The sequence below is a fragment of the Antrostomus carolinensis genome, unplaced genomic scaffold, assembly GCF_000700745.2.
Source record: "Antrostomus carolinensis isolate BGI_N321 unplaced genomic scaffold, ASM70074v2 scaffold3078, whole genome shotgun sequence".
NCBI lineage: Eukaryota > Metazoa > Chordata > Aves > Caprimulgiformes > Caprimulgidae > Antrostomus > Antrostomus carolinensis.
In genome coordinates, this window is record NW_010333507.1 from 25,389 (window position 1) to 46,310 (window position 20,922).

Genomic DNA, 20,922 nt, shown 5'->3' on the forward strand with positions numbered 1-20,922 from the left:
AACTCTTTGAAAGGTCTCTCTAGGACCAGAGGGATGCTGCTTTTTCTCCGAAAGTCCTGCTGGCACACTAGATTAGCTATGGTTGATAACAGAAGGCCAGAGCTGCAGCAGGAGGGTGGCCAAGTGACCTCTGAGTAGTGGAGATGGAAGCTCCAGTGGGAAGCACAGAGGAAGGCAGAGTTAGTGCCTGGACATTAATAGAAGTCCAGAAATAACAAGGACTTTTAAAATAATAAACATATAGTTGAGTTAGAGACTAGACATTGTAGAAACAGAAGGGATCTGATGTGGAAACTGTTTGATATTGTCTAGATCTGCCTTTTGATGGGAAAAGTGTCAGTGGCCTGGCCCAAACCAAGAACTGTGGGATTGACAACTGAGTTGAAGGCAAAGGGTGACGTCAGAGGAGGACCTTTTCTTTTCTGCACCAATGCTAACATTTTCCTGGAGAAGCGTAAGATGGAGCATTCTCTGGCTTGGGTTTGGACTGACTCCAGTCAGCACTGGATGGAAGAGAATAAAAGTCCAGTATTGTACATTGATGATCATACTGAGACAGACCTGGTTCATAGTAACAAACACACATAGGAGAGGCAGAGTGAATGACATTAGAGACCAGGGCCCTGGAGCATAGAGTGGTTTTGCAAAGCACTGCCTGGTGTGCCAGCTTCCTACATCACATCATGTGGGTGCAGCCCCACTTTGTTTGGGCTGGGGCTGTGATTGCTCTGCAGTCTCCACTTGTGGTGTACCCATATCCTACCAGAAAATGTTTCATTTAAAGTAGGAAAACAGAAGAAGGGGAACTTCCTTCTTTAAAACAGGTGACAGATGTTTCCAAGATGTAGCCTGAGAAGCACAAGATGGTTTTTCATTCCTTTCTTGTAACAAGAAAAGAAGAATAACATAAATAATAAGCTGAAACATCCATCAACAATGGGCCTGAGAAAGGAGCAGTCAGAACTGGGAAAGGCACATAATCAAAATGATTGTGATTTATCAACCCAGCACCAGATGTGTCTCAAGAGATTCACAGTCTATTTCCAGTTCTGCCACTTACCTACTTTGTGACCTCCAGCAAGTCCATTAGTCTCTCTGATAGGTTCCCTCTTGCTCTTTTCCTGTCTTATCTGTTAGATCACAAGCTGTATTTTTCCCCCTTAGGCACTATCTTATAGAGCAAACTAGTACCGATTCTACACGGGGTTTCTGTGGCTGCTGCCAGGCACAAGACAAAACCAGGCAGTAACTGGGACCTCATGGGACAATGTTTTCAATACATCAACGTCTCACAACCAGCCATAAGCTGCATTTCCTCAAAGCTCTCTGCTTACCTCAAATCAAAATGCACCATCTGTAAAATAGGCTCTGAAACACCTCCCTGCCCTTAGGGAGTTTAAGGAAGGCTCAAACACAAGCTCATCCTACAAAGGGTCCTACAGCAGCTGAAAGCACAATTAGCCATGAGCCTGCTCTTCACATTCAGAATGAAACTTCATAAATCTCCTTCTGGTTGGGAGCAGCTGCTTGGCTGGTTAGAGTGAGAAGCCACTTTTACCACATGTGGCTGAGACAGTTCAGAATGCACATAATCACAGGACACCATCCTGCCACATGCACGTGCCGATCGCAGCACAGAGGCAGACAAAGGGAAAGAAAAAGGGAGCAGATCATCTTCATTTCTGCACAGTAACATGCCAGAACTCTTTACACCAGCCTTAACAGGGAGCAAAAATTGGCCACAGGAGATTCTGAGTCAGGCAGCCTGGAACAAAAGATACAGAGGGATTTTACAGAGTGTGATATTACAGAAATACCATACTCTGGAGAAAATTCTGAGTGTTCAGACTTCCAGAAAAAGAAGGCTGGAGGGGGCTTCTGGGAGGCTCTTCTGCATTAAAGCTTAACTTTCAAATCACAGTCTATTTTCTTTTTGGCTTCCACAAAAGCTATTACTGCCTTAACAGCTTGTTTATTAAAATGCATTTAGTCTCTATTTTCAGCAAAAGCTTAACTTCGCCACAGTCCTCTTATATTAAACACTCTGAGGAGGCAATCATGGTTTTGGATGGCTATGCAAAAGTAACCATGATCAAGCAAGCTCTTTTTGTCTTTTACAAATCTCTCCTTCCCTCTGCACACAAGACAAGGGAATCATGATGGCTTTCAGGAGCTCCTCTTTTGGAGGAGATACTACAAAGACAAATTTGGATCCTGCCAAATACCGAAGGAGCAGTACTAAACTATAACTATTAGCTCAGAAAGTACCTAGTGCTTCTGACTCACAGTCACACTTAGCAAACAAGTAGGTTGGCCTGACCCAGTGAGCAGGCCTTGCTCCTGTGAGCAGCCCAAGGCTCAGCCCTATGGATCTCAGGGAGCAGGAGCTCCTCACCTTCTGCCCCTGCTGACCTAATGACACACACATCAGCAGGGCTCCCTGAATAACAAACAGCACCTTGCAGCTCTGAATGCCTGTCACCAGGCTACACCTGACTCCAGCCTTTTCTGGCAACTTACTCGTACTTAAATAACTCATTATTAATAATGGGGGGGGGGGGGGGAAGTGGAAGAGGGAGCTTGTTTTGTTTTGAAGTCTAATTATCCAAGGATTTGGAGAGAAATCCAGGAACTGCAAGTGAAAACTGAGGAAACTCTCTTTGCTAATTGTGGGGCTGTTTCCAAGACAGCCCTTCCTAACCATGTGATCACAGTGTACAATGAACATTTTGGGTTTTCAAAACAGTAGTGACATTGTTATGCCACCATGAAAGCTGGCTGCTTCTGTTCAGCCACTTGTTTTCATCCTTTTCCGCAAAAATATAGATCAGCTACAGATAAGCTGCTCATTAAAGAAAGGGATTTTATTCCTATAGCATTGCTGCTTTTTGTTACTCCTATATTCAAGAGGGAAGATCCAAGGAACTACAGGTTGGCCAGCCTGACCTTGATCCTTGGGAAGGTGATGGAGCAAATAATCCTGGGAATCACTTCTAAAGATATGAAGGACTAGAAAGTGACTGTGAGTAGACATATAAATTTATGAAGGGAAAATCATGTTTACCCAGCCTGATAGCCTTCTATGATGAGGTGGACTTGAATAATGGGAGAGCAACAGATGTTGGTTCAAGGCTTTTGACATTATCTCTCAAACACCCTCATAGACAAACAGAGGAAGACACACTAAATACGTAGTCAGTGAACTGGACTGATAACTGGCAAAACCACTCTGCTCGAAGTCCAGCTGGAGGGCAGTCACTAGTGGTTTACCCCAAGGGTCAATACTGCTTAATGTCTTTATTAATTAACTAGAGGATGGGGCAGAGGGCACCCTCAGCAAGTTTGCAGTTGAAACAAAACTGGGAGCGGTGGTTGATGCACCAGAGGGTTGTGCTTCCATCCAGAGGGACCTGGACAGGCTGGAGAAATGCACAGCCAGGAAACTCAGGACCATCAACAAAAGTAAATGTAAAGTCCTGCACCTGGGAAGGAATAACCCCATGCATCAGTACATGCTGGGAAGCAGCTTGGCTAAGATGTGTTGATCCTGCTGGACACCAAGCTGAAGTCCACAATGCACCCTTGTGGCATGGAACACCAACTGCATTAGGAGAAGCATTATCAGCATTTAGAGCGAGATGATCATCCTCTACTCAGCACTGGCGAGAAACATCTGGAGTGCTTGGTCCAGTTCTGGGCTCCTCAATACAAGGAAGATACAGACTTTCTGGAGTGAGTCTAGTGAAGGATGATTTAAGTATGATTAAAGCCCACAAGGATCGTTTAAGGGACTGCAGCATCTGACACACAAAGAATGGCTGAAAGAGCTGGGACTGTTCAGCCTGGAGAAGAGAAGATTCAGGGGGATCTTATTGATGTGTATAAACACCTGATGGGAGAGGGCAGAGAAGGTGCAGCTAGACTCTTCTGAGTGGTATCCATTGAAAGGACAAGAGGCAACACAAATAATTTTAAATACAGAAATTTCATTTAAATCTAAGATTTTTTTTTTTTTATTGTGAGAGTGGTCAAACACCAGAACAGGCTGCTGAGAGTGGCTGTGCAGTCTCCATCCTTGGAGGTATTCAAGACCTAACCGGACATGGTCCTAAGCATCCTGCTCTAGCTGACCCTGCTTTGAGCAGGGGGTGGAGGACTAGATGATCTCCAGAGGTACTTGCCAACCTCAACAATTCTGTGATTCTCCAGTCTTTTAACTTTGTATTCACTCAGCAATTGTAATCAAGAATCTTTCCTCTGTCCTACACTGCTGTTTGAGGGTTGTCCAGCTAACAGCACTAGCAACAGCGACTTCCCTCTAGGACTTCACGGCATCTCCTACTCTTCCTTCTCAGAAGGGAACTTGCAACAACTTTGTTGCAGGAGTGAGTCATTTATGATTTGGGAAGTAAAAGATGGTTTCATTGGTGTTGGGTAGTTTTTCTCATACAGGAAAGCTCTGCAGTGTTTCCCGATGATGATCACGCTCTATAATATCCAGTTATTTAACAGCTTCCTTCACTTTCCAGTGTGTTAACAGTTCAGTAACGCTAGAATTTTGCTTACTGAAAGCCGTACAGGTCTGCTCTATCCCTTTACCTTCCACCTATGTGTTTATCCACTCTGGCTTATTTAAAACAGGATCATTCTCCTTACCTTGAATATATTCACGTGCCTGAAAATACAGTACGCTCTAGTGAGTTAGCTTATTTCAGCATAGACTGCTGCTTTAAGAAGGAAATGCAAGTACCTGTCCTCCAAAGCATGGGGAACATCCACTGACAATTAATCGCTACTTCCCACAAATTTTAGCAGAGCAAAACTATTTCCTTCTTCAAATCCAATCCACAGAATTTTGGACTTTATTTTTTGTTTTCCTAAATCGGTCTGTTTTATTAAAAAAATTAAGTAAATAAAAAAATAATAAAAAAGAATAATGTGAACAAATGCAGGACTTACGTATGATCCATAATTTACTGCTAGGGTCTGCAAAGCCCATGGGAGACCTAGGCCAATTAAAATATCAAAAACATTGCTTCCAATTGAGTTGGACACGGCCATATCCCCCATACCTGCAGGAACAGAAACCATGTACAGTCAGACATGTCTCAGAAAAGTCTTTCAACTTTTAAACAGAAATAAATTAATCTGAGCTAATCCAGACAATTTCCATGGATTAAGGCAAAGAGTTAAGGGAGATCCCCCTCACCCCATCCCTTCCCTTTCCCCTCCCCATCATATAAGGTCAGCAGGGCTGAAAGTGTTGAATCCACCTTCTAGGATAATCTGAGAATTTCCCTCAACTAATCCTCTGCTGCTGTGGGGACCCTGGCCACTGGCTTTGCTGGCTACAATCTGCCAGCACTCTTGTGCCATGCTCAGTGGAGTTTTTAATGCTTTACTGTAACCATGACACATGAGTTTCTATACTGCACTGAGTAGATTAGGTCTTTGGGTAGCCAGCTGTTTCAATGGAGAGCCACTGTTTTTGTTCCCCAAAGCAGGATTGACAGCTTTGTCTCTTAGAACACCTGTTGCTGGAGTCATAAGGGAGGGGGAAAAAGTTTTTCTTAAAAACAGTAGTATCTTCCAGTCCTTGTGACTTTGGAGAAAAGCTGGGAAGTGACTTGAAAGACCCTTATGCCATGTTCTAAACAATTCTATGCCACTAATATTTAAATTAAGGAAAACATTGTGACTTTTGGGGAAGGCTTGAAGTTGACAACAGTGCCAAAACTTGTTCCACTCCATCATTAAGAACCTGTTAGCTGCTTTGCAATAGCAACATTATTAATTTCCCTCTTGGTTCTTGTTTTAAATTTCAGCCTCAGGAAAAGGGTTCTGTATGTTTTCACGCTCAGGACACATCTGTGCTACCTAAAGAGGAAGAGGATGTAAGGAAACACTTCCGTAACAATATGACATCTCTGTGATGAACCTATGAACCTACCTTGCCTTGCTACAATAAGGCTTGCCATGCAATCCGGCACACTGGTTCCAGCTGCCAAGAAAGTGATACCCATGATCACATCTGGAATTCCCAGTGTGTAGCCAATGATTGTCACCTAAGTAGAGGAAATAAACTGTCAAGCTGTTTACAAGAATTAAAATCAGAGACCAGCTTGGCCCAATTCTGCAAGATGCTGTGAGACAGAGTTTATTGCTCAGTGCAAACTCACACTTTCTTTAAAAAGAAGCAGTGACAGGCTTTTGTGGTATATTAATCATCTGGCAGAGGATAGCACTGACCTGCTATGCACCCTCTTTGTTTAGCTACTTCACCCTTTCAACCACAATTTTCCTGACACTAACTTGGAAAAGAGACTATATGGTGGCTGACTACCCTGTGTAACAGTCTCCCAATCTTGGCTGAAGTTTGTAGACATTATTATAGACTAAATAATAGCTAAGCAGACACTAAAACAACCTCATGGTTCATTATACTATGAAAATGCTATATGCAAGGACATATCCCCAAGTGACTGCAAACAACTGCTACTGGCAGAGAGAGGATACCTTAATTTCGTCTTTCCTTTGCTATGCAGTCTATGATAAATCAGTGTTCTTCAAATTGATTAATGTTTTTAAATTTTGGATGCCTTTGTTTAATGATGCCCATTTCCTATTAGTCACATTTAATTGCTCTTCTGAACTCTCTGCAGCATACTCCAGAAAATGTGAACCATATGTTAGAAGCAGCACAGTGACCCTGTAGCTATGGAAAGCTGGGATGGCTTTTTTCTTGAAAAACACCTCATCCTCGCAGATGAAAATCAGAAGAAAACAAGTAACTTTCTATTTACTGTACAGGGTAACATGGGTTATTGAAAACAAAACCCAAAGAAGTCCCTCTTCTGTAACTGCTTTGATTGGTTTGCAGGGAAAAGCCTGGCATTCATTTTTGCATTTAGTACAAGAATGAATTGTGAAGGCAGTGAAGATTTTTTTGTTGCCTTCCTCTTCCCAGCAGGGAAGCAGTGTCTGTGTCCAGCGCTTTAGCAAGGTATGTCCATGCTCTTTGGGTCCCACGCAGAGACAGACCATGAATCTTGCATTCCACTGCAAGTGCAGTAGCTCAAAACCAGGCTTCCCTTGTTAGACCCACTCCTGATGCCAACATCCCATCATTGTCTGATTCTGCTTAAGAGTCCAGACTGCCCCAAAAGAAACACAATCCATGCTGCAGTATTACTGTAATCCTAATGATTAAATTACACTTATCACCTAGACATATCGTGTAATGAGGCTTGCAGCAAGCTAACAGGCTCATTGACCCAGACAGCACACACAGAACTCGTCTGTGAACAGGCCAACTATACTTGGATTTCCTCGTGTCCATTTTTATTTATCCCCTTCTACCTTGAGGATAATGAGGTAGAATTAAGTTTCTGTTGAATAGAGGAGTTGTGCAAGAATTTGGCTGAATCTCATGCTTTTGTTCGTGTTGAGTTCAAAGTATTATTATTCACAACTCTGTCTCTCAAGTTTGCTTGCTCCAAGAAAAGTCAAAAATACTGAGGCCAGATTCTTACTAGCATCAGGATGTCTTCACACTGCCCTGCATGACAAGGAGGTGTTAAACTGGAACAAGTGTAATTTTTTCCCATGTTAAAGAATCTGAGTGAAATTCTACCCCTGAATCAAGTTCAAAGGCCATGGCTACTGGCTTCTAATTTTCTACTCTCAGTGTGGACAGGCCTGATAGAAATAGAAGCAGACTTAAGGTTTCTCATCTAAAAATTCAGGTATGTAGAACTTTCTCCACTTTTCTCTAAGCTGACAAAAACCACTTCTGCCAGGCTCTGGTTTCTGCTTTAGTTGGTACGTACCATCCACACCATCATGTAGGAGAAAGCTGCAATCCAGAGGGTAGAAGAAGCAAAGGTAACCATGAACCATTTCTCCAAGTGGGGTTTGTTACAGTTGGGCACTGTGAAGTACAGGACAAAACTCAATGGCCATGTAAAGAGCCACTTCAAGATTTCTACCTTGCCAGCTGTAAAAAAAAAAAAAAAAAGGGAAACAATCAAAATTTTAGTCTGCTTTAGTCCAGAATGTTATTATTTTGTTAATATTAACAAACAAGACGCCAGAGGCACCCAGGACCTTCTTTTGACTCTGCTCCACACCAGCACCACCACTGCCTGGTCTCCACTAGCACTAGACCTTACCCTGGACGTGAAAGCGCACCTCATTTCCCAGCAAAGGTAATGCCTAGACACAAACATCTGACCTGCATTCCAGAACCTTGCCAGCAGCCCCACCATCCTCAGCTTTCTACATAGTCAGCAGAGAGAGACGGGTCTCTCCAGAGGGTGACTCAGTTTTGGGGGCACGAATCACCCTGTGGACATTGCTGCCCCTCCCTTCTGACTGCAACAGCAGTGCTGGGTCAATGCACAAGCTGCAGTAGAGGTGCGTCCAAACCCAGGAGTCTGCATCCTGAGAAGTTCCTGCTGCTTCCCAGTTCCTCTCATGTTTTACCTGTGACCAGGAACTACACTGAGAGGTGCAGGATGATGTGAGCTCTCAGAGACACTTCTACCTCAACATGCATCTGTAATGCTTTCTGGCATACCCAAACTGAGTTTTGCTTTCTGGAACAACAGAAACCCAGGAGCTTCTTACTGGGTAGGTCAAAAGGTGTGTAAGGTCCTTCATGGTCATCATCATCATCATCTTCTTCTTCTTCCTCATCGTTTTCGTTGTTCTCGTTATCCTCATTCTCATTCTCTGTCTCGTTCCCAGCCTCAGCCATGTCTTCGTCCCGCCGTGTGCCGTTCACGCCCCGCTCGGCGGAGTTGCTGGGGCCTGTTCCATTCTCAACCACGTGCTTGATAGGTATTTTGATTGCTACTTCTGACTCACCATTGGTGTAAGTCCTGCTGTTGATCAGCCTTTGTCTCTGTAAACACAGGCACAAATTTTTGCTGAAAGACAGATTTTTTTTAAAAATCACATTTTTTAAAAAGAAAGGGAGGAACAGAGAAAAAGAGATGTGCAGAGTTCTTTAGAAATTTGTCTTTAAAAGCAAAAGGGGTGAATTTTTATCAGCTATAACACGATGCTTGTTTGCAGATGACTAGATAAATCTCACAGATACAACTTTTATAAGAGAAAGACCAATGGCTGTAGAATTGACTGCAGGAGTACTCCAGGACCAGGGCCAGACTCAGTGCAGATTCAGCTGAGTACCATATTATTAAATAAGTGAAAGCGATATTCACGTCAGATCAAAGCAGGGGGCACCTCCTGCGAGCAACAAGTACAGGTAACATAACCACATAATGACGTGAAACTTTCTCTGACAAAATCTCCATGGGGACAGATAGCAAGGGATGATTTAGTAAAGTCAAGTGTCAGAAGGATAACACCTGTGAAAATGCTATCAGAGATCCAGAAGAAACACAAGAGTTTCATTTGGACTCAAGTAGGGCAAAAGGCAAATTCAGAAGGAGAAGGGGAGGTGGGGGGAGATAGAAGACATACCTCATTGATTAACATGCGGCTGGCCATAGAGAGACGTGTCTTGGGAGGGAAGTGGCTGGTTATCATGATCCGGAGCCCAGCCTCAGAAAATGAAAGCTGGTGTGGGTAGGCAGACAGCAGCTCATCCACCATGATCACTGAGGCTTTACGGTGGAAATTTCCTGCAACCAAGGAACAAAGAGAAATTAAGGTCTTCTTCCAGCAGTCTCTCTCTCTCTGCCCTGTGTGGCTTTCATAAGAATAAACCCGCAAATTCCATAAGTCATTTGTAAGTCATTCCTTCAGCTACCATCATTCAAAATATGCCTCCTCTCTCCTTAATTTCTATCTTTACATGTCCTACATTTCTGTCTTTAAATACAATGCCAACATAGTGTCCCCACTCATGCTCATTACAGAGAATTAAATCTGCTCTCTACAGTTCATCACAGGCCTGTGTTAGGCAGCTCACTGCTTCCAGAGCAGCTATTCCACCAAGGTAGAAATGGTGCTACAGTAAAGCTGCACTAATTTCTGTTATAATCTGCACTTCTGTGAGGATATTGGCCTCACCATTAACCATACATGAGAGTGAGGAAATTGTCACTGTGTTCCTGTGGGGTACCAATGCAAGCAAAAAACAAGTTCCCGCATCCTAGCCTTGCAGCTCATGGCTGGGAAGTGCCATCAAACCTGGCAGCAAGCACACATGCCAGTCCATGGGGTGCAATCCACAGTGCAGGAGCAAAGGAACAAGGGGACAGGGCAGGTATCCAAATTGCACTCCAGCCCGGCACAGTGCCAGTGCCCATGACCTCTGGGGTGGCACAGTGCCAGCATCCATCCTTTCTGTGCCTGGATGCTACCTTGGGCTGTCCGTTCTGGGCCAGGACTGGGACTTGGCAGCAGGGAAACCTGAGGTCTTCCTCAAGACATTTCTGATTTGGTTTATTACAATCAACAAACATTTGCTGAACACTGGCAAATCTTTCATGGCATTACAACTTAATACCATCACTGTGAGTCTTACAGAAGTGTATCTCCTTGGCTTAGTGTCACTTTTTTTTTTTCTGAGGTGGTTTCCATGGACTGGGGTAGATAAGTGAGGCCATCTATATTTAAAAATATCAAAACAGCCAGACAGCTTTTCCCTGTGGCACTTGGGGGAAATGCTGCAAACACAGAAATCCTCCTGTTTCATTATTTTTGGTCCTCTGTTCAGAAAAGGTCTCAGAAAACAAACGGTAGTGTCTGAAACCCTCAGGCAACCTGTTGCAACGAGTGTTGTTTGCAACCCCATGCTACTGGCTGGTGTGCACAGCACTGTCACTAGCCTATCTGGGCCTCTGGTGGCCAACTGCCAAGTAAATATTGGAACAATCTGCAAGAAAATGAAGCAATCCTTTCGTCTTCCTTCCTCAGCTAGTTTGACTAACCGCAAGTGTCCAAACCAAAAAATCACCAACAGCTGAGCAGTGTCATGCAAAGATGCATTCTGGGAAGATTTAAACCAAATCCCACAGTCAGGACTGCCTCATTTGCGTGTAATCCTGAGGCTACTGGCTAAACCTAGATGAGTAAGGCCTGAGATTGTGCTTACTGAATTTTACCAGCCTAGCTTTACTGGTACAGAGTGTAGTTCTCTTGCCAGCACAGTTTTGCTGTTGAGAGTTCCATGCTACAGACATCTGTTCCCATAAAAGCAGCTTCCCCAAACCAGAGTGCACAGCACTCAGAAAAGCCTTCCTTCAGCAACAAGGCAGAAACACCATAGCTGGCCTCTGGTAGACTCAAAGGGTTTGATTTCAGCAAATAAACTCTACATTTAACTTTTAGTTGCTTACTGTATACAGACTATGTCTTTCCATCACTGTTTGAAGAAAAAGAGACCTGTATATATATATATATATTTTTTTTTTTTTTTATATATTTTTTTTTCAGTTCAGCAAAACAAGAAGGGCAGCCCATCTGTAGTCAGAGAGGAGAACTGCTTTAGACAAGATAGAACTCCTTCACAAATTAAACCAGTGACTGGTGGGAGTGGGTGTGTGTTATTCCTGTGGATAGGTGCATAGAAATCCCAAGCAGTTACTGCACATGCTTGTTGACTGTTGCAAAGATAAAAAAATTATCCTCTGTACATACAGTTTAGCATGTGCTTGCAAATGCACACATGGCGCTACCGCTGCTGAACTATGGAACAGGTGTATTTTTTTTAAGCTGAAGAAATAACAATCATTTTTATATGTGATTGTGACTAAAGTCAAATAGGAGGAGACTTCGGCCAAACTAAAATCCACTTAAGATCATTTACATGGAAAAGTTGTGCACATTCAAGAACAGCATGTGCAGTAAGAGCATGCCACCTAGACCAACACAGAGTTCCCACTCTCCCTTCAACTGGAGGGCAAGTGTACAGTAGTGTGAGTAGGGCCTTTTTCCCTGCTCAGTTTATGTTGCTTTGGAATGGAGTTCAATTTAACTGAAGGTACTAGATGTAAATGGGCATCTTCAGTGCAGAATAACATAGGCCACAGGAGGACTTACAATGGCATAGCTGTTAATGGTCTAAGTAAGTAGCCCCTGAGCAAATCAGGCTTGAAGCTGGAGGAGTCCTTTCAGCCAGGCACTTGTCCAGCAGCAAGAACTGCTCAGAAGAGGCCTGAGCTGCCTCCAGGCACAGAAGTCATGGCCATCTAGCAGCAGGGTTACAAAAGGGCCATCTTCCCAACTTTTTAAATGGCTGGTAAGACACAAGCAGTTCACACCACATGACTAGCAAACAAACTTATAAACAATCAGAATGATGCAAGCAAGCAGGGTGACTTACTGGAACAGTTACCTTTCTTTAGTAATACCACTGTGGCATCACAGTTGCTGTTATCGTCCATTTCAGTGTTATTTGCTAAACCGTTCACCATATTTGCAGAGTTTTTTGTCTTCCTTTCGAAGCAGTGATGTATGGTTGAGTTGTACCTGCACAAATGAAACAAACTCTAGATGTACCTTTGCTCCTTCTATGTGGATTTCTTGACACTCTTCCTTTCCTAGATCCATATCCTGTGTGATCTGACTAAGGGAGGGAAGAAAACCCCTCTGGTTTTAAGGAAACCTAGCCACAGTATGCCAGAGCTCTAAATATATTGTATACAAAGCAATCTCTCTTCAAACCCAGAAGGCTATGAATAATAGAAGACATGAATCTTGAATGACATGTATGTTTATGTATTATGTATAATTAATGTTCTGTATAGCAAATAATAATTGTCATCATCTAAATTTATTTTTTATCACACAGCTACATGTGAGCATGAGCGTTATTTTACCTGTGAAGATCTACCACAGAAAGACAAGACCATATGCTAAGTTTCAACTCAACTTTGGGGGGAAAAAAAATAATCTTTGTTTATTATTTTATTTAGAGTAGTCAGGAGCTGACACAAGCATGAGTTGAGGATAGCACCATGATACTCAAAAGTAGGGGTAGACCACTGTGAACACCTGGCTGAGGTCCTTAAAAAGGCCAACAACCTCCTCAACCAAACAGGTCTGAAACATCTGTTCACACTACAGCACTGCTTCCAGAAAAAAAAATCCATTCTAGATTCAGACATTACAACTGCCTGTTTTGCTCATCAGTTAATTGTTACAAGGGTGAAGCTACCCTCCAGGTTAAAGAAAAAATTTCTAATTATTAGAAGTGAGATGAATTCTGACTAGTGTTCTCTTCAACCCAGCCTGAGTGTTTTACTGTTCTCACTGAGAATTGCTCTCACAATATTTACTCAATTCATAATTTCAAAACAAATCTCTACTCTTACTTGTTGAGACAAGACCACTGGTGTGTTTGGCAGCTGGTAGGTTTTGTTGAATGTTCCAGTTTAAATATGGGTTTCCTTTCCACTGGCTTTTAAAAACAAGGCAGGAGGAGGGGAACCAAACAGCAGAACAGACTAGGTTTGCTAGCATGAACTTGTGTGAAAGGAGTTACACAGGTCAGATGCTCAGAAAATGAATGCTGATTCTACTGCAGTTTCATCATGGGTCTCCAAGCAAGCAAGACAAAATTGCTGTGGAGTTCTGCACCCATAAAAAGTAGACTGGAATCACCCACATGTTTATTTCGGAGTAGGGATGCTAAAGCAAAGTCAGAAGAGCCTGCTTTGGTGGGAGTCAGAGATGGATTCAGTTCTTTCCTCTGTCACAGACTTGCTGCATTAGCCTTGGTTGGTTCACACAGGGTGAGGTCCGTAAAGTATCATCATCCACCTTTAGATGTCTGATCCTCTGTACTATGAGAATAAGCAGCCCCTTCCTGCCTCATGAGGATAAATTACAGGTAAGTACGTGACAGGGAAAGGTGCTTTAACCCCTGTGATTGGAGGTGCTGCTGGTGTGCAAACTGGATGGTACAATGAAAGCCCAGCCCACAGCCTGCAGCTCTCTTTAGTTACCTTTGCAACCTCTGGAAAAGCAGTGGAGCAGGGAGCTTTACAATCTAAACAAGCTGAAGGTTCATTTGACTTACTTCATGATAACGATGTAGATGACATACATCAGCACTAAGACTAAGGACTCCCACCTGCAAACAAAAGCGACACAGAAAACGAATCAGAGCAGGGCACGGCAGTCAGCTACCTGAGTTCAGCCATTCCCCACCCATCAGTCATGCCACGAACTTGTGGAAAATCTTGACCCTCTTGGGCTGTCTTAACACACCTCTAGAGAAAAGGGGATGCATAAAGAAATGGCTCACACACCCATGAGTGATGCCTCCTTTGTTTTCTTGACTTCTGCACTGGTTTTACTTGGACAAATCAACCCATCAGCTAAGAACAAGCAACTAAACCCATAAGTCCAGTGAATAAATCATGCACCCAAGCAACACTGAAGTTGCTGTAATGGCAATACCTGTGGGGACTGTGGCAGAGGGAGGGGAGCAGTTGCCCTGCTCTGCCTGCGTGGGTGTAAAGCAGGTCGTTGTGCCTTCTGAGCATGCTAAAGCACACCAAGCATACAGAGATGACCTGAACAAAAGGCAGCTGCTCTTCTGCTACTGCTGCTGCATAACCACTGAGAATGCAGCAGGCAGCAGTTTAAATTGCTGATTAGATATTGTCAGGTTTTTTCTCCACTGTTTCTGTGTCAAACTAATGAAATTTGTAGGAAAACAAAATAGAATATGAGTTTTAGAACTTGTTTCTAGTTTATCTTTTTAATTGACCAAAATGTTGTATTCTGCATAGTTCCCTATGGAAAACTTCTAATCTGTGTGGAAATCATCCGTTATCAGACTGCTATATACTAAAACTCACGGGCTATTTTCTCTTTAAGGATTTTGAGACATTGCACTAACCATATCAATCTCATCCCCTGCTTCTGGCAGTTCAACACTCAGCTTCTGCATTGATGTGTTTTAGTTGAAGGGCACAGACAAATACAATTGGGCCTTGAGTCAATTTTAGTTAAAAAAACAAAATAAAACAAAGAAAAACAAGCCATTGCAAAACTCAGTGTTTCAGAAATCCTTCTCGAAAATGAAACATAAATCCCACAGTGAGAACAAGTTTAAGAAAACATGCAACACAAAAAGCCTGACTCCCCCTAGTGCTTGTAATCTAAATAATACTGGCTGTGAGTGAAATCAAAGCTACCACTGTCACTTTACAAGCCCTGAGAGGTGCTGAAAACAAAACCATGAAAGCAAAACAACTGAAAGTACACTTTTGAAAGTGTTTGAAGCCCTCCTAGCCTACCATACCTACTGCAGTACATTTAAACACGTTCATGGGGATATTAATGCTTCTTTTTTCTTTCTTTCTTTAAACTGATCATTTGCTCTTTAATATTAATTTAAGAGCTTTTATTTTTTAAATTATTAAATTATTAGAAATCTAAATATTGGAACATATTTATTGTTTGGGTAGCACTTTCCGTTCCCAGGTAGCTGACATCTCTGGCACACCGGCAGAGTCTCTGCCTCTGCTGAGTGGGAAACAGTCTGAGTGACTTTCTCAGGCTTTTCTTTCTGGCTCAGAAATGAATTATTCCAGCCCATCTTGTGCTGAAGTTTCTCATGCAGCAGGAAACTGCTGCTTGAATCACCCTGCAGAACTTTCTAGCTTTCCACTCCTCTCCTGATGAACCCTACTTGTTGCAGCTTTTGTGGTATAACCAGAAAAAAATGAAAAGAAAGGGGATTCATGACTGTATATACTTACCAGGAAACTTTTTCATCATAAATAAACTGTGGAGAAAAGTTTTAAAAATAGGCACGTTAGACACGAAATCACAGCTGAAAACAGCTCATCACCTGAGCAGGGGACAGAGTGGGCAGGGCAACCCAGGGCTCAGGGCAATGGGATTGATCTGATCTGTTTTGGCACTGCCCTCCTGCCCAGTCTTTGAACTTTTCAACCCTTCAGTTTCTCTCACCTAGCAAAGGCAGAGCAGGTACTCCTTCCCAAATACCACAGGATCCTTGTGTAACTGGGGTTATTGCAGCAGCGAAGCAGGTACAGGGAAAACAGAGGTGAGTCAGAGAAGGAGCTGTACCTGCCTCTGAACGGCATGGCTGGGAAAAAAAAACCTCTTTCCCGGACCTGCTCTTGGGTGGCAGCTGGGCCATCAGTAGCCAGATTTACAGCCAGCTCCACAGCTGCTGTGAAATTTTGCTGCTTGAAAACTGGGCCCACGGCATTATTTCCTTCAGATCTATGTGATCATCACACTAGCTGAATTTAACTAGTGTGACAGTCATTTTCACACACCTGCGGACGGATGCTCAAGCTTTCGTAATATCGCTGCCCAAGCCCCAAGCCTCCTCGGGAAAGAAATGTGCTGCTTCTTGCGTGTGTAACTCTGTGTGCTGGGGAACAAACAACCCTGTGCCAGAGGGGCGAAGGGTGTTTGTCTGCCTACGCCCGGTTTCAGGAGGGTCTGAGGAGGCAGATGGTGGGAGGTGACCGGCAGGTGGCTGCAGCGCTCCGCAGCTGGGCCCTTCCCCAGCCCGCGCTCCACCACCACCACCAGTGCTAGGAGCGGGAGGGCTGCCGTGCTCCCCTGCTGACAACACCCCTCTGTCTTCACTTCTCCTTCCACCTCAGATGTGGTCATCAGTGGAGGCTGCTCTCGCTGCTGGTCACTCACAGAGCGGTAGATCTCAGCGTGGGCTTAGCACACATGTCATGACCCACCTGCCATGGCTGCTGCAGCAGGAGGGAGGGATGGAGGGCTGGCCAGGCTGCCTGGCCTGCATGCAGGGTGCCCCGGAGGGCTGGACAGGCCACCTAGTCTGTGCTGGAGCAGGAGGGGCAGTCAGGCTGCCTGGCCTGTGCACAGGCTGCCCAGGAGAGCCAGCCCTCCATGGCAGCATGGGGCCTCTCTGGGTTGCACACCACAACCCGCAGCCCCATGGCCTGGGCAGCTGCCTTGCCCTGTCAGCCTCAGTGAGGAACCTGCTTAAGGTCCTTCCAGGAACCTATTCAGTCCTTCCAGAGCACCTGAGCCTGCTTTCAGCTCCATGCTGTGCACAGAAGTGGAAATGCCGTATTTGCACTAGGGAAACACATTGGTGCAGCGCACCAGCGACAATGGAGGGAGAGCGAACGAGCCTCTGAAAAGCCCAGTGAAACGCTTCCCTCCAACTACACAGCCTGTGAACAGCAACTCCTGTGTGACAGCCAGCACCAAGCAATAGTTACACTGGTTACTGGAAGAAAACATGACCACAGAACATTATGCATGTTATAAGTTATCGCTCCCAGTCACCATGATCTAATCTGACAAGGCCTGTTTTAGGTTACAATGTGTTGGTGTGATGGGACATGAAAGCATGTGCATTGACCTTTGGGATTAAAAATAGTACCCATCCCACTTTTGTCACTAATGACTCTGACCACATCCCTTCAAGTTAAGCTACACAGGCAACTTTTTCCTTTCAAGGGAAATGAGGAGTAACAGTTTTGTCAAGCTGTACAAAAAGACAAGGTAGCTTTGCAATATTATTTTAAGGTTAATAAAAAATCCACGGGGCTGAATCAAGGTGATGTAAGTATGGTAAGTGTGGTTTATCCACTTGTAATCTCTGTGATTTGAGTTCACTCCTTCTTATCAAATGGCCTGGAGCACTAAACAGGTGAGTTTATACTGCTTTGCTATTTATTACTGCAGCACTGCAATTCCTCTGCTTGTGGAAATGGAAGGAGACAAAGTCACATTGATTTACCCAGCAGAATATCAAGCTTTTTAAAGTTGCTGAATCTCAACATCGGCAGGAATGTATTTATTTCCCCTCAGGTGTATTTATGATTAGTAAAGACGCTGGTGGAGTGCAACTCATAATACAGCACCACAAGCTGCTGTTTAAAATACTATGAGAGCAACCTTCTACAAGCAATATCATCCCTCAAGAAAGATGACGGTATTTCAGCTGCAGCAAAGTCTCAATGCCCTGATATGGAAAATCATCCCTATGTGGCAAAGCATTTAAGTGCCTCCAAAAATTTAAGGTGCATAGAAATCTAACAAAGGGGGAACCACACGCAGGTTGTGCTACGCTCTGCATGGAGCCTGTGACTTGTCTCCCAGCAGAGACATAGGGGACTGGAGAGTCAGTATTTGAATAACAATGTGCTGCCACCTAACTTTGATTCTGCCTTAAAAAGATAGGAAAGATCCGAGCCACTGTGAAGCCAGGGGTCCCTGGGTGAGTGAAGGGGAGGAGAAACTTCTTAAACTGAAGCAGTGTTTGACTCTGAAAAGAAAAATCCTTATTTGCCATCAATTGGGGAGCAATATTGCATATAAAAGGGTTGGTAAACTGGCTGGGACCTAAATCTTTAACAATTTAAAATGTTTTCCCTTCCTCCCATCTTTCTCTGTTTTTCTCTAACAGGTGTTTAAAAGTAATTGGCAATGATTGCTATGGAGTAACGCTGAAGAGAAGTGGGACACGCTCCATATCTCCCAAGCTACAATTAGCCATGTAGTGCTGTAACATGGGAATAAGAGTTCTGACAATGAGTTCAAGCCTCCACTAATGCCTGGAGTGGCACAGTCCTGCTCTCCTGGCTGTGTGAAGGACCTCAAACCTCACAGCTGATAAGATGAGCGGAAGAGTGGGCATACATCTGGAGAGAAGCTAACTCAAGGCTTAGGGAAAAAAAAATAACAGTATCCTAATATTATGGGGTACACTCCCAAAAGAAAAAGACTTCTGCAGTTCTGTAATTATGAAGAATAGCTTATACATAAATAAAGTATAGGAAAGAAGTCTTAAAGATAACAAGATATGTCTGCTAAACGTGTCATACAACTTTCTCATTACATAGCATATATATCTAGGAATTTCAGGGGTCCACTGGACACAATACAAAAGAGAATGGTTCTCAACATCCTGAAGGAGTTGACAACCACAAGGATGAACGAGCCATAAAAAAAATCTGCCTTGTTTGAAGAATTTAAAAACCGATGGCAGACTGACCAGATTTTTAACTTGTCTGCCACCATATAATAAATGAAGCACCCAATCCAAAAAAACAGGAGGCTAAATGCCAGGCAGCTGCCCACATCTGTGCTTCCCCTGCAGTAAACTAAGAGAATGCCTGCTACATGTCAATGTGCTTACATACCTTGTGCAATGTAATTTATTACAATTAGTGGGTGTGGCCAAGTTTGTTGTTTAGAAACACTTTTTGGTATGAGGTTACTGTCAAGCTGTCAAAGCAAAAAAACCCTCAGTTTTTTATTTTGCAGCTCACTGCTAATAATTATGTAGAAAAGTTATTTTTCATCAGGTACAAAGAGGCTGACCTTTTTGTGGGGAATAAAAGTACAAACAGGTTGAGGCAAACTCTCTCTTTGGGACTAGACACCTACAGAATACGTATGGCATACAGGCACGTGCAGAATGAAGGCAAAACAAAACACACTGTTGAAACTGTGACTAAGAAGTAGTGCAAACTTCAGAAATGCCATCGTTCATCTTCTGACTCTAAAGCTCCCTTCTTGCTTACATATGGAAGTTAACATCACTAAAATCACCTTTCCTTTCTTAGGGAATCTAGGGTCCTAGACTAGCCTGGGAAAAAAAAGGGAAGCAAAAAAACTCCCACAAAGTGGCAACTGTTACCAGGAGACCAAATTTCTACATTTCTTGACTTTGTTTGGTATTGGTTGCAAAGGTAATGCTAAACTGATGGCAGTGTCTTTATCTAAACACTTGTGCCAACTTTTTTTCACTGTATAGCCCAATTCTGAGAGATCTGAAGTACTTAGCTCGATGAAAGCTGGAATAGGAGCAGTGCTAAGAATTACTGAAACTGTAGCCTTCATTAGAGGATTTGCTGCTAGCGTGCACTGAATGAGACCTGCCTCAATTATGTGTGGAAAAAACTAACTTTATTTTTTTGTAGTTGTTGAGGATCTCTTTCCTCTGGGCACAAATGCTGCCTCCTTACAGATCAGTTAGACTTTTTTTAGGAAGTCATGAGGGTCGCTGTCAGGAGAGGACTGACTGACACATCTGCTCCAGGGCTGGTGGTGGGGCTGCAGCATGGGCTTTCAGCTCTGGACTCTGTGGCTGCACTGGGACCGAGTCACCACAATTCTCCCCAGCTTTTGCTCTGGGCTCTCTGGACACACCTCAATCTCCTACCCTTGGGCCAAGCTTTTCTACAGAACCAGGGAGATCACAAGTACATTTTTCCACAAGCAGAAAACCACACAACTCCTGGAGCTAGGATCTTAGCTACAAGACTGTGATTTCTTAGCAGGTTGCCTTTACAGGTGGCAGTAGACATGTGGGTTCCCACAGAAGAATAACCTTCAAAAACTTACCACAATGAGTGCAACAACAGACAGTGTATAGTAGATTGAGTCTCTCAAGAGACTCCACGACGACAGTGCAACGACCTGGGAAAACAGGTAAAGAGAGGATGTCAGCCAGGCTCTCACCAGCACAACTGTCATGCTAACAGTGGGTGCCAAAGTTAAGCCCATCATTCTGTGGAAGCTCTTTCCATGCATGCTAAGACATGAAGAGGGGACCCAAGCCAGGAAATGCACCGGCTTTCTCTGGCTGCTCAAAGAACAGCAGCTAGGGAGATGGAGGGGTGGCTAAATCTGAAGAGTAAATGGTATAAGGTCAGGGGCAGCAGATGACTTCCATACAAAGTCGCAGGCATGGTAAATCACATCAGTGTTGTTAAAGCCACGGAAAGGGGAATCAAGTCCCAAGTATTTATGGATGACATAAGAAAGACATGGACCAGTTGGAACAAGTCCAGAGAAGGGCCACCAGGATGATCCGAGGGCTGGAGCACCTCTCCTATGAAGACAGGCTGAAAGAGTTGGGGCTGTTCAGCCTGAAAAAGAGAAGGCTCCGGGGAGATCTCATAGCGGCCTTCCAATACCTGAAGGGGGCCTAGAAGAAAGCTGGGGAGGGACTTTTCA

At 43.8% G+C, this 20,922-nt stretch overlaps 1 protein-coding gene across 1 annotated transcript in view; it reads right to left on the minus strand.

Moving 5' to 3' along the window:
- The window catches only part of SLC24A3 (solute carrier family 24 member 3), a 30,232-nt gene extending 9,793 nt beyond the window's left edge, over positions 1–20,439 (minus strand). Inside the window, exons 1-9 of the mRNA XM_029086457.1 lie at positions 20,308–20,439; positions 15,690–15,715; positions 13,997–14,050; positions 12,311–12,444; positions 9,490–9,650; positions 8,629–8,905; positions 7,830–7,996; positions 5,951–6,065; positions 4,960–5,072 (exon numbers count right to left, since the gene is read on the minus strand). Coding sequence (XP_028942290.1) covers positions 4,960–5,072; positions 5,951–6,065; positions 7,830–7,996; positions 8,629–8,905; positions 9,490–9,650; positions 12,311–12,444; positions 13,997–14,050; positions 15,690–15,715; positions 20,308–20,439 — 1,179 coding nt within the window. The remainder of the gene's footprint in view (positions 1–4,959; positions 5,073–5,950; positions 6,066–7,829; positions 7,997–8,628; positions 8,906–9,489; positions 9,651–12,310; positions 12,445–13,996; positions 14,051–15,689; positions 15,716–20,307) is intronic.
- Positions 20,440–20,922: the final 483 nt, after the last annotated feature.